The 14,438-nt window shown below is 38.2% G+C and overlaps 1 protein-coding gene across 4 annotated transcripts in view; it reads left to right on the top strand.

The window, feature by feature from the left end:
- kita (KIT proto-oncogene, receptor tyrosine kinase a) overlaps positions 1 to 14,438 on the top strand; it is a 73,274-nt gene that overhangs the window by 27,796 nt on the left and 31,040 nt on the right. For 2 of the 4 annotated variants that reach the window (XM_020643773.3, XM_020643774.3), the window contains exons 18-21: positions 299 to 410; positions 503 to 602; positions 1,424 to 1,529; positions 8,651 to 11,139. In XM_020643773.3, coding sequence (XP_020499429.2) covers positions 299 to 410; positions 503 to 602; positions 1,424 to 1,529; positions 8,651 to 8,833 — 501 coding nt within the window. In that variant the 3' untranslated portion in view covers positions 8,834 to 11,139. Of the gene's footprint in view, positions 1 to 298; positions 411 to 502; positions 603 to 1,423; positions 1,530 to 8,650; positions 11,140 to 14,438 lie in introns of those variants that run through there. The other 2 variants (XM_065956183.1, XM_065956184.1) reach the window with 1 other exon arrangement.

Raw genomic sequence — 14,438 nt, 5'->3', positions numbered from 1 at the left:
ATTGTGGCCTATGGCAGCCAAGGAATATTTCTAAATGTACAAACCTGTGACGGTTGATGAGCTGCCTGTGATACGTCAAGTGAATGATGAGATGTGCGTATTTGCATTATTGTCACAAGTTTCAGGTACGAGCGTCTGAGACGGCTTGTGTGTTTCCAGATCCTCCGGCACATCATGTATGCAGATCTGACACTTAATACATTCTGTTCAGAATGTAGAAGTCCTCAGCGCTGGGGAAAGGTTTCACCTTCTGAAGTAGTTACACTTTCTATCTTCTCACCGAGTGTTTCCCTTTCAGGCTCGTCTGCCGGTGAAATGGATGTCTCCAGAAAGCATCTTTGAGTGTGTGTACACGTTCGAGAGTGATGTGTGGTCCTACGGCATCTTGCTTTGGGAAATCTTCTCACTAGGTATGTTTGTCCATTGGTTAAGCCTCTGCTCTTTTGTTTGTTAGAGTCTCTGTGAGTTACAGAAAGTAATTGAAGCTTCTCGCTGAATGTAGGAAACAGTCCTTACCCCGGCATGCCTGTGGACGCCAAGTTCTACAAGCTGATTAAAGAGGGATACAGGATGGATGCTCCTGAGTTTGCACCCAGTGAAATGTGAGTTATTTACTGGAAATATGAGTGTAAATGTGAGTAAAGCAGGCGTACACAACAACAAGCTTCTGATTCCACCCTTCTGACAATCCTCAGTAAAGTCCAAACATTTGATGGTTCAAGTGACAATCTTTCCAGATTTTCTCGTGGTGTGATGTAAGGCGTGTTAAAAATGGTCCGCTCAGGAGGACGGATGAAAATTCAGGCCGCACTAGTTTCAAATCATAAATATAAAAATACAATATAAAGATACTCTGATGTGTGTGTGTGGGGGGGCCCCGAGGACAGTTGAGCCTCTGTGGATCGTCATATAAACAAAAAGAAACAAGCTTACTGATGAAGGAAGCACAACAATCGCAGCAAATCAATTTATTTCCAACCTCCAACTCAATCTGTAACATTTACTGCACAGCCCATGTTTACACCGTCTCCAACACATCATCCAGTTTTTTGTTTTTTTCATTTGTCTTTGTGAACCATCAGTGAAATTGTCTATGAACTACGATAGCGGTTATCATGTTTGTGGTGTGCTCTTTGGGTCATCTATCATTATTTTGTCATAGTATGTAGGGTCTCTCACATTTTCAACATTTCTTTAAATTTATGGTGAAGTATGATCGGAGGGATGGAGTGAAAAATAAATGGATGTGGTGAGCCATTAAAGGCTTCCATATGTGGGACTTCCTCATTCATCTGTATCTGGTTTCTTATTACTATAACTGAGTTTGAACTGTGAGAATTCTTCAATTGTCACACAAAAATGTAGACTAGATGGCGACTCAGTAGAAGTAAACATGTTTTTGTGGATCTGTGGTGCTTTGCAGGTATCAGATTATGCGGTCGTGTTGGGATGCTGACCCCTTCAACAGATCCCCCTTCAGGAAGGTCGTGGAGAGGATTGAGCAGCAGCTGTCAGATGCCACTAAGCATGTAGGTCTCATCCCCTTTGCGTTTACTACCTCTACACAGGGTTCAACAAGCGCATTCATCAAAAATAATGAAACGAGAAGTCTTCACACTTTAAAACTGGATAATAAGGTAGTGAAACAGACTGCAGGCTCTCTGACTCGTGATGTCTTTCGACACTGTTTTAAGTTTTAGTACACACAGACAGAAATGTTCATCCATATTTGGCAACATGAATGTAAACACTGTGCTCTAATCTAACTTCCAAACCAAAACCAATCAACACTTTAATTCTGTCTGAAAACAGCTAAGATAACATCCTAGGTGACTTCTTCGTCACGTGTTTGTGGGAAAACTGTTTTTGAAGTCACCTCTAGTGTTTATACGTATTTTAGCTATACGTCCCCAGAGGGAAATTTTACTGCTCAAGGCTTTCTCTTCTGCATCTCAGGAGACATAATTCTGATTCTCATCCCAGCCTCTTTCAAGTTTCAAATATTTCTCATTTATTTATTTTTTGTTTCTCCTAAAATTCACTAGGAGAAATGGTTGAGACTATAGCCATAGGAGTCTTATTTGAGACTTAATGGACATATCTTGTTAATGGCTCATTGTCATCTCCATAGGAGAACATAATAAGACAAAGAGAGACTGTCATGAGCCCACTAAAATTAAGCAGCCTTACAAATTCCAACCTACATAATAAACATCAAATGATCAACATTTGTTTCAATAAAAACAAACAACTTGATATGTTATAGCAAATACTTCCTTTATTAAAACAGCTGATTAGGAAGTAAGTCTTCATTTTCATCATCAACCAATACTGATGCTTCTATAAAGAACAGGTTTCAGCTGGGTGACCAACAAAACTAAAACAGACAATCAGCAAGTTTGCCCTTTTATGTTACTTTTAGTTCCTGTTATGTGCACAAAATCTATGCAGACTGAAAGTTCTTCATAAGCTTTAACCTAGACTCTTTGCAGAAACACCTACTTTTAGAACAGTATCTGGTGATGGGAAAACGATCCTCAACATGAACAATTTCCAGTCCTTTACCTCATGCAGCATTTCTTAATTAGATGGTCTCAAAATGTCCATTCAATGTGCCACATTTAAGCCCTTAGCCCTCTTGTGACACTTGTTTATTAGGGCTTTCTTGGCCTTTGCTTTCTCCACTGGTGTCCACCCTTTCCATGTGCCACACTAAGCTGACGTAAGCTGCAAAAATAAAAGAAAGCACAAATCACAAAAAAATAATTACAGATTAATACAGTAACAGTGATCTTCATGGAGTTCATCAAGTTTTTAGTTGTTACCAAAGAGACAATCAACATCCAGTCTTTGGAGTTTCCTCATTGTAACTTCATATCTTGTGCCTTTCAAATTACCGCTGACTTCTGACTAGATGGTGCAGAGAGCAACAGGTGAAATAGATATAGGCCATCAGATTTAGTTGATAAAATCAGTAATTTTTACCTTATGAAATTATTTCTGTGGCTAAATAAAAAGAAACCTATTTCTCTAACAAGTACATCTTTGGACTGTGGGAGAAAGCCGGAGTGCATGGACATGCACGCATTGGGAGAACATGCAAACGCCACACAGGAAAAGGCCTGTTCAACGGGCATTTTAGAAGGAATTTTCTTGCTGTGAGGCAACAGTGCTAACCACTGCACAACTGTGCAACCTTGTAAAATATAAGACATTTTTTTAAAATACGGGCAGAGAGCAGAACAAACAGCATATACTTCTGGATTATAAATATACTACTAATAATATTTTATTCTCACATTATTTGTTTCATTTTGCAATTCATTGCAATAAACAGTGTGTCAAATTTTGGTATGTGTTCAGAGCTCCTTTCTAATTTGCAGGATGGAAATAAAAAATGAGAGCATTTATAAGTTTTGGGTGTCCAGCTGGTCAATTTTTAGTTCACTGCTGTCATAACAAAGTTCAAAATTCTGGTATCCTTACTCTAGTATGCACACTGAAAAAAGGGTCAAAATGAGTGATATACTTACTTAAAATCCCATTTACTTTAGACTTCTCCAAGACTGTCTTCCCCTCTGACACTTTTCCATGTTTCCCAAATGCCACTGCATTTTGGCACTCCTCTGATGGTGCCTCTGTTGGTGTTGGTGACCAACACCAACTCTAGGTCGTAGTTGCTCAATACTCTCCAAAAAGCATTACGTTGGTCACCACCTATAACAGACAAGGTGAATTATTTAAAGATAGTGGCATTCAGAAAAAAGAAGGAAATCGTTTTAGATTTGATACAGGACATCATTTATTGATTTATATATTAGGGCAGGGTAATGCCAAGTAAGGTCTAACATCAAGATCCCTCCTGGATGAAACACTTTTAAATGCTGAGCGGTGAAATAACAATATAGTTACCATCTTGGTCATCTTTTGGTGAGCCAGGAGCTGGTTCATCAAATCTCTTAGGTGGGTTGTTGGCTCCTTTGGGAACCTCTTTTTTAAGGTTGTTCTGCAGGGCATTGCATCCTGAAATACAGTACACAGAATTAAAACATTTATAAGTGGTTCTAAGTTTTTTGTAGGACCATGATACTGTTTACATCCCAAACAAACAGAATAAGGAGGTAAGATTAGCCAAAATCAAGGACTTTACGCTGTTTTATGATCTGTAATTTATGAAAGAGAAAAAAGTTTAGCTGTGAAATAACCTTTTGTTGTAATTGACTCAATCGGAGCTCTGAAACAACTGAAAAAAAACCTGTGGCGCCTTGCTGCTAACCGCTAGATAACCTAAGCAAGTTCATAGCCACGTGCTGAAGTAGCTAACTAACTTTGACACTCTCGGCACCTGAAGACCAAATTCCTCAGTGAAGTATCAGAACCAACACAAAATCACAAGAAATATGCTGAATTGTACAAAACTGGACTCAATATATTTAACAAAGGTGTAACTTACTGTCTTTTTCGGGGTTCAGAGTTGTGTCTTCCTAACGTCATAGGTCCGCCTTGCGAATTAAATTGACCAATCACAATTCGTTGTGTACAATGGACAGCACACTCATCCAATAACATCTTTGATTGCTGACACAACGTCCTCTTCACCTCAGGACTGCGTATTGATGCGCCTGCGCAGTTCAGCTTCGGTGAGTGATTAATAATTGTACTGAAATTTTGTAATTCTCTACAGAAAATGTGTTTATGGTTACAGGAGATTTCCTCTGTAAGCAGTTTACATCCTCAGCTAACATAATGTGATTATTGAATGTTAGAAAGAGTAAAGTTAATAAATCCACAGAATGAAGCCATACAGTCACAGTAACACATTAGCATCACAGAGAGCCTCTGCACTGCTGCTCTCTGCTAGGTAAGAAATCACAGTTAATGTGCAGAACAATGTGCGTTTAGTGTTAATAGTATTGTCTTGTGTGTCTAATGGTGAAGTTTAACAACCAGATTGATATTTATTAGCATGCTAATCGCTAATAGCTAATCATGAGTGAAACTTATGTTAATTAGCCACATGCTAGGTGAACTCTGGTTAGATGCTTGTACAGTTGCTTTTGTATTAAACCTGCAGCTAGTAATTAATATAATGTAATCTAACCCCTCCAGTCCCTATACACTATTTATTCATGTGAGCTTTAGATAAAAATGAACACTCATTTGTGAACTTTAGCTTTAAAATCATGTCTGTATTAATGTCAATGTCCACAGACCACTGTGTCTTTGGTGAACTCTAGGGATCTGTGTTGATTCCAAATGTCCTTTACCTTCATCAGTTTATTCAACTGTTTTACTTTATTTTTGCTATATTCCCTACTGAATAGAGGCTTGACAAATCACTATATGTATTAACAGTGTGTGTGCCTTTTCTGTCATTCATACAGTTTCCCTGTCCTTGCAACCACGTTATCAAAGGTCATCATTGCTCCTTTATAGTTGGATAGAGCTTTTTGGCAGTGGGGTAAGTAATACACAGTTTACCTCTATATTTTAATTTGGTGAGCTCAGAACTTTGATGTATAGAGTCACATATTAGACAGTTCTCTCTGTTACCATCATCAAAACACTAAAAGAGGAAACATCTCTTTTTTTATTTAGAATGGTGTTTCCCACTCCTGTAGTATTCACAGATTTGTAGAATCAGTGCCAAGGCACATTGAAGCTGGTCTGGCTGCCTGTCGTAGCTCAACACCTCACTAAGACACTGAATGTTGAGACTGTCTTTTTTACCTGCCTGTATATGTGTTTATGATTTGCTTTTAAGAATAGAATAGTTCAAATATTCAGGAAATGTTTTGTAATTAAAGAAAGAGAGGCTTTTTGACTTTGAATTAAGGTTTTCAAGTATTTATTACTCCGGGTATTAATTGCTTATTTTTTGTCCATTGAAATTATTTCAGGGGAAGAGCTGGGGTTTGATCCATTGGAAAATGACACAAAGATATGACTCACACTGGAGAAGAAAAGTTAGGATTCCAGAAAATACTTGCAAAAGATACAGAAAAAAGGTGAGAATTTTCTTTTAGTTTGTTTGTGGTTATATGGTCAACTGTTATTTAAGGTCTTCTCTCAGCTACATTTCAGTAGTTTATTTGCCTTTGGCAGCATAATACTATGTAAGAATATAAGAATTTTGTGCTTTGTTTGAAATTACAGTTTTGTCAAGAATATATGCAAACATGCCATTTTTTTGAGTGACTCAAGATAAAATTATTGCACTAGGAACACAACAGCCCATAAGTATTCTGTAAGTTGAATATCTTAACCTTATGATTCCTCTGTTTTCAGCAGGACACACAAATAGTGGAGAACTCAGGTAACAACTGCTCTGACAAAAACACATTTTCTAACTACACAGACATATGAAGTTTTGTGAAATTCAACAAAACAGGCTGTAAATTATTGATATGATTCAGAAGCAAACAGTCAGTGAGTTGGTAAAGTATGACCACATATCCCTTCTATTGCATGTTAAGCAAACTGCAACTGAGAAGCATGCCTCCCAGAAATATTTAACAAGTTTTTTGAGGCAGCTGTCTTTTCCTCTACCCTGTGTTGTCTGCACAGATGCCTGTTATATTGCTTATAGGGCTATGATTTGATAATGAAAAATATAATATCTTTGAAACACATTCTTCGTCGCTCTATTAGTGTAGTAACTGGCTATGTGTTAAGATGGACAGAATTTTTATGAAAAATAAACAGACTAGTAAGCCACAAACTCATGAATATTGCCTTTGAACACTTGGTGTACATTTAACACATTTGTAAAATGTTTTATATGATTTTGTTTTGTGTCTAGAATCAACAAACTGGAGGCCAGATGGTTGCTGCACAGAAGGACTAGAGTGCCATGCTACTCCTGAATCTGCTGACTTTGCCCTTGACGAACATCCATCAATCAGGAATTTGTGTGACAACAACAACCATACATTTTCCCAATGCTCTGAACACACAAAAGAGACACATCACGCTGGCCTTATTGAAGAATCAGAGAGTGAAGATCCTTTTCACATAGAGACATTTGGTCACCCCCTACATGAGTTTGTTGAGGAGGGAACTTAAGATCATAACCAGTCATCTGATGATGACCTGTCCTTTGATGAAGACCTATTATGTGAAGACAGTGCAGAAGCGAACAACTTGGTTTAAAATGCCTTGGAAGTGTTTTTTGGAAAGGACCAACATGTAAAATCAATTAAAATGAGCATGGTGTATCTGAGCAACTGGTCACGTGTTAATAATCCTGTCTATTTTATTTTATTTTATTTTCATAACTGTATACTGTATAATAATGGGTTCTTAAAATTTTATTAAGAATTTACCTAGTTTTGGCCCATTTTCATAACCTATTATGTGTCAGTGTCTGCCTGCTACAGCTTACTGCTTCCCAAGACTCCATGTGTCTGTAGCTCATATTGTTAATATTCATAGGCCAATAGGTAGAAAGCTCACTCTGAAAAAGTAAAGCAGTTTGATTATGGTAAATATCTTCTTACATACATGATGTACCTATGTGCTGTAAATATTTTAAAAAGGTGCAGATAACAGGACCATGCAAAAATAAATAGATATAAGAGAATAAGTTAAAAGCCAGTTAGGTTGTCAGTCCTTAAAAATAGGGCTTTGTTTTTAAATGTATTGCATTAAAATAGTACATTTTCATGTCACCGATAAATCACAAGCAAAAGGCTCTTTTTTTGCTCCTTGTGAGATCAACATGACTCAAAAACTGAGTTTGAAAAAAGTGAAGGGAGGTTAGATTGAGTAAATTGAGAGAGCTCTCCAAGTTCTCCACCTGAGCTCAAAAAGAGTCTCAAAACTTGAGAAAAATCCAAGAACTTGATGAGATCTCCTTTGGAACTGAAAGGGACACGAGGTTGAGATTTTGTGCATCTCTTTTATCTGGTGGCAAGGGTGAGAAGCTGGAGAAATAAGCCATATTGTCTCATTTAGCTTTCACATGGAGTGTTGTTTCGGAGAAATAAATGAAACCTTTTGAAGTTCTCTTTTCTAAAATTATTTTCCTCTGGGTCTGGTGCCTTCACAGTGTGTGTTTGAACCCTCAGCTGGTCTGATTTACTCATGTGTTACCCGTCTGCGCTCTGACAACATACCAGCTCTGACTTTAGTTTCTGCTGTGAGTTCTTCCAGTTTGTTGACAGGATGTGTTTTTACTAAATGTCTTTTGGTTGGTTAGAAGGACATTTTGAAAAATCACCGCTCTCATATCTTTAAGTTGTCTGGCCTATGCATGACGCCTAGTTAAGCTTGGTACAACTGGAATCAAGTCAAGTGTAAAAACCTCTCTCCAGGGTAAAAAAAAATTGTTCTTTTTTTCTACTCACTGTTGCTGTTCAACTTTGGAGTCAAAGCCCGTCACAGGAACTGAGAGTGCTCAGAGTGTCTAGGCCTGCTTGGGGCCAATTGATGTGTATACATTACAGGCAAGGGAAAATAAACCCCAAACCTCATAATCTAGATGTGTTAGTCTAGATTTAAGAAATTTGATATTTCAAGTCAGGATTGTATTCAGACAGTTTAGATTGGCTTTCTTAACGTCATGTAAACATACTGACTGAGAAGCTCAAAATTGAGACAATATAAAAGAATAACAATCTCAAACTGTGTTTTCCTGTCTCCTCTCCAGATTTATCTGAACTTCAGCTCCAGGATCCCTTCGACGCCCAGAGCCAGGGAGGAGCCGGGGTCTCACGGCTCGGCTCCTGCTCGTCTCCACTCGGCTGGCGGTAACAGCCCAGCGACGCAGCCCTTACTGGTCCAGCATGAAGTCTTCCTGGAGGGCACAAACCTCAGAGCCCAGCGGGTGTGAGGACCAACCCGACCTGTTTGGCTGCCTCATAAAGTGCCTGTGATGTTCAACTGCAAAACCACCAAAACAATTCACCCGCCCACTGCTCCGGTACCAGCAGCATCTGTTGAAACATGTTGTAGACGGGGACGTTCATTTTCTCTATACGCAACAGAACAAAACAAAGGGCAAATGGCATTTTGTTGTTATCACTGTAATTGACTGCTGATTACAGGGAGGACAGTCGGACTAATGCTGCCCCGATCACAGCAAAGAACACTTCAGGAATTACGTTACTCCAGAACTGTCTTTCAGGACATTATTACACTGTTATCCGTTTTTTCCACACATTTCAGAAAAGTTGTGTTTTTTTAGCTCGTCATGTAATACTTGCTATCTACTGGACATATTTTGTTTGTTTGGTTATTTTTTGTTATTTTTTCCTGCCATGGATATTTATGTAGTGTTTTCATGTGGTTGGCTGTTGCAATTTTTAGGAGGAAAAAAAAAAGCACTTGAGGCACTTGAACTTCACATCAACACCACGTAAAGCAGCTGAGTTTATTTTTATACTCTTTTATTGTCAGTATTATTTTCCAACTGTTCAGATTCATGTTTATATGAAGGAAATACTTTTGGGGGCCAATTAAATGTAGATATTAAGAAACTGGTATATAAGCTATTAGACTGCAGGGTAGGTCATGGTTATGATGTCTTCTTATGGCCCGTAATGCAAACAAAGTCAATGCTAAGATCCTACATTTGTACCCGAGGACACAATTCAAGCAGAAAATCACCTGTGGTGTATTCACGAGTTTAAGTAGTTCAACTCAAGCAAAAAAAAAATAAAAAAAAATATATATATATATATATATATATATATATATATGATGGGTCGCAAGTCTATCCAAGTAGCATTTTAAAAGATGACACCAAACTTGATTAGAAAAAAAAGGCCATTTGAGTTTTGTCCATTTACAATTCTGCATTTAAATGTAGTCATTTTGACTTCTTTTCAACCTGTATGTTGCATTAATTGATTGCCATAGGGTCAATCCAAAGTAGCTAGAGGGAGTGGTGGGATCCAGTAAACAATTCCTGGAGAAACACTGCGAACATTTGTTAAACACACACAAACAACCACAAACCGCTCCCACGGTCGAGCTTGTTTAAGTAACATGCTTCTTTTTTTCCACAAGTGCTGAACTCTTCAGAGTGCTTTAAGTCAATTAAGGCCCCGTGTCCACCTAGCGCTTTTTTCCTCAGCGCCAGCGTCTTTCTTCAGTTGTTTTCAATGGGTACAGAGCAGAAAGCAGCCGACAGGATGAAAATCGCAGCGCTCAGCGTCTATTTAACAAGCGCTCTGCCATTCTACAGATCGTATCTTGTACCCACATTCTCTTTGTGTCTGATAGGGTAAATAAACTATCTTAAATATCAAACATGCAGTAAAAAGTAACAGAGCTGTGTCGGTCATACAGCGGACATTGTCAACAACTGCCTACTGCCCAACAGACCTGTAGTATTGCTTAATATGTAAATTATGTAACCTGAAACTTGTTTCAGGTTACATAGGTTGTCATAGAGACAGGACGGACGTGCTGCTCTTTTCTTCTCAGAGCACAAACGCTTCATGCAAACACTCCCGAGCGCACAGACAAGGCTTTTCTGTCCGCAAAAAACGCCAGGTGGACACGGGGCCTAAGTTAAACATTTCTGTTTTAAATCGGTGTTGGATGTCTCTATATGTAGAGAAACTAACAGTCTTTACTGGATCTGATATCACAAAATTGGTACGCTGTAGAATGTTTATGTGTACATAACTGTAGGTGAATGATTTTGGCTTTTGCTTTATGATGAGATGACAGGCGTCATATTTGACAAAGACTCTTGGGAAGCCTGAAACTATTGCTGTTAGTCTTAGCTCCTAAGCATGCATTGCAGGTGTATAGTTTGACTTTTTGACAGCTGGACTGCTGGAGAGTTCTCTTGTAAAAGTGTAAATAACTGTTCAGGTTTTATAGGGTCACTCTCTGGACAGATTAATGATCTTTGTTTACAAGGAGGAGACAGGTACTGTAACTTCTGAGATCTGCTTTTCAACTTCTCCCCCTTCATGGCGGATTAGGGAACAAGAACTTTCTGTTCTGGCTTACAGATGGCTATTAAAGACACCTGTATAGTTCTCCATTCTACAGTGGCAATCATGGATGGATGGAAATCCCATTTAAAGCATGCACTCCAGATGGTGTTTTGGTTAAAACATTTTTTTTTTAAATAGAATTGGGTTGTGGTCAAAACTTAAAATAAAATGGAAATTTTCTGAATCAGAATCTCAGGACATATTGGGCCACAAAGGATGCACCATATGCATCCTTTTGTTGGGCGGGGAAAGGAGGATGTATTTTCTGCTGTATTTGAAGGAGACTTCAAAATGGAACAGCCTTCTTCTACACGTTTTTGAGACACGATCAGTCTTGGACTGCACCCTCAAAATCGGGACATAGCAATCGGAAAGGTGGATTTCTTGTTGATTTTTGGTTCTTTTGGCACCTTGGGGCTGACTCCTCTGTCATCCTGCTCTTGATCACTTTGTTAATGTATTTGTAAAACTTGCCAATTGTGCTAGTTATTTAAAATACTGTAAAGAGAACCAAGTCTCCAATTTCCATGATCAGGCTAAAAAACAAGCTAAGACACAAATGACCACAGCAACAAGTTAAATATCTGTCAGGGAACTCAGGCAGAGGATATTATAAAATAATCTTATATAAGACACTTTCACCTTTATCTGAGAAAATTAAAAAGTGTGTGCTTGTACAGTTATCTAGTGACAAGAAAAAGCAACATTAGGTTTGTTTTTAGCAGCATGCAGTAATGCTTCTGAATTATTTCAGACATCTTTAAAATGCCAAATTACACTGAGTTGAACTTTAAATGGGGAGCATCATTCTGTGAAGTCAAAGGAAAAGCCAAGGTTCTTTACATCTCTATCCCACATGTTGCTGGTTCAGAGCTCAGTCTGTTTGTCGGTCGTCTCATTGTTCTCAGACCAGTAGCTGCTTTTCCCAGCAGTCCTTGCAGCTGTTTCCGCCATCAAATGTGGGACTTTCAGCACCTCTCAGCCTGTAGTCCGTCGTGGTCCAGACCATTATCAGATCCCCCCTCCTCCCACTGGATGTGGATGTTGTTGTGAGAAGCATCAGGAAAGTGTCCTGTTTGTGTGTATGAGCATGTGTGTGTTTTTTTTGTGTGCATGTCTGTGTGATGTCAAAGAGGTGCCACTACTAAAGATTCATTATGTAGTTTAGGCTGAAAACCTTACGGTCTTACTGCTTTCTGTGTTTTTGTAAATAGAAATGTGCGTTTATTGTAAAGTAATGTCGAAGCTGTTGAAGGTACATGGATGCAGAATATTACTAAGCTGTATTTTCTTAACGTGTGCAAATCTTTCAAACTGTAGATGCAACTGGAAAGGCTCTTTGTGTCACCATGGTAGCAGACTTTGTTTCTATTATGGCTGAATCATTCCTTATAGACAGTTATGCATGTTTTTTTTCCCCCACAAGAAACAGAACCAAATATTCTTATTAAACATCAACATTCATGGAAATATCAATAAAATCCTCTAATTACATTGTACAACCAGATAGGAAAACGGTTTGGAATAATAGTTTATTTTTGTCTCCTCCCTCCATATTTTGCAACATATTTATTAAACCTTAGGCTTGAGTGTTACTGTGTATATATGATGTGTTGCTGATACATGTGTCAATGTAAATAAAATTGTGTATATTGAATAATGAAAGAAAATGTTGGTCGCTTTGCTTGCAGAAACTCAACAAACTCAGCATACTGAAACTGTGTGCAGCTTTAGACATATCAAATTGCTAAAATCCTAGATCTTCTAGTCTTTTCATTCTTGACATATAAAAGTTGTATTTTTCTAAGTGCAGTGTCAGGGATAGAACAGGCTGTACCCTGAGGGTGTTGTCACAAGTGTTTCAGATCAACTGTTCTGGAGGTTTCACTGGATCCCGGTTGTGCCACATGCCGATGTAAAGCACCACGATAGTTCACTCATAATCTCATTCTTTGAGGCATTCTTCCTACTTTACTCTCCATTTGTTGGCTGCAGACCAAAAAGGGACATCTGGCTGTGAGGGGAAAAAGCCACGAGGAGGACTGCAGCACTCAGAGCAAACAGGCCCGGTGCACAAATCTGCGTAGGCAGAGTCCATTGTTACAGGATCTAACTGATAAGACACAAGCAGGAAATCCCACCATTGAAGAGCAGCGACTGAATGCAAGTGTTTGTTTTTCAGACTTGAGGAAGTTTTACACAAGAAAAAAAAAGCTGAGACGAATCTTTGTAACATTTAAGTAATATTAGGTCAAGGGGGTAAATAAGGATATGTAACACAATGCTTTAATTATTCAGACCCTCCAGGATTTTTCAGATTGTCTGTGATCAATGCGATCTTTTAGATGCCTGATTTCATGGTAGCTTTTTTTAAAGTTATAATGCAAGCTGCAATGTTTCAGACTTTTCAAACAAACACTCCACTAAACATATCTAAAAGCTTAGCAAAATGTCTGTCTTGTGACATCAATTAATGTCGATTTCTGTGTCATAAAATAAAATGTTTTATAGTTGATGAAACTGAAATTGATTACCATAAAATCCCTTTCCTCATTGAAAGTGGGTATGACATTACTATAATTGTGCATAGTCAAAATGACTTATATTTGAATTGCTTTACCCTGCTGTATTTTACATTATTTACATTATATATTTACATTGCTGAAACAGTATTACACAATTGATAAGAGACAGAGCGATGATTAGTCGATAGACTTAACACAAGCTGTAAGGCGGTGGCTAAGTGGACAGCTTTAAGATTTCAAAAGAAATCATGGATATATGAGGTCAAGAAGGAATTGATTACTGGATGAATTAGTGAGGATTCACTGTTAAAAAGTCTCTATAAAGACGCTGTAGTTTGAGGCTGGGTTAGAAAACTCATAAGAGAAATAATCACTGCTGAAAGTCTAATGCATGCAGCGTTCCAAAGATATTAGAGATACACTTCAAGATAATCTACAATGTCTGTTCCTTTTGAGATCAATAACCTCACTTCTCTGATGAATATCTTTGATGAATATAAAAGAAGAAGTACAGTGACCTCTATGATGAAGCACATGGGGGGAATGAGGTGATTTGTGAAAATGCAGGGTACGGGCCTGACCGATATTGGATTTTTGGGGCCAATATTGATATAAGGGAGAGAAAAAAAAAACTATACTGACATATTGGCCGATATCTTGCTAAGATCATTCTCGATCTGTAGAGATGGATAATACACATTTATTGTGTTCAAACCTCAAATGCAGATATTGAAAGATTGGCCCTCAACTAGAAAGTAACTACACATGTATGTGCATCACCGCTCAACACTCAACAGAATGATCCTTCTTGTTGTAATAGAGAACTGCTACTGTAACACAATAACACTCACATGAAATGCTATTTGACAAGTAAATAAATCTAGTCATATCGGCACACGTCTGCAATAAAAACCAGCAGATACCGATAGTCACTCGAAATGCCATTGGCCTATATTAT

Source organism: Labrus bergylta, chromosome 6 (assembly GCF_963930695.1).
Source record: "Labrus bergylta chromosome 6, fLabBer1.1, whole genome shotgun sequence".
NCBI lineage: Eukaryota > Metazoa > Chordata > Actinopteri > Labriformes > Labridae > Labrus > Labrus bergylta.
The sequence above is the reverse complement of the archived record's forward strand: the minus strand, read 5'-3'. Positions and strand labels throughout refer to the sequence as shown.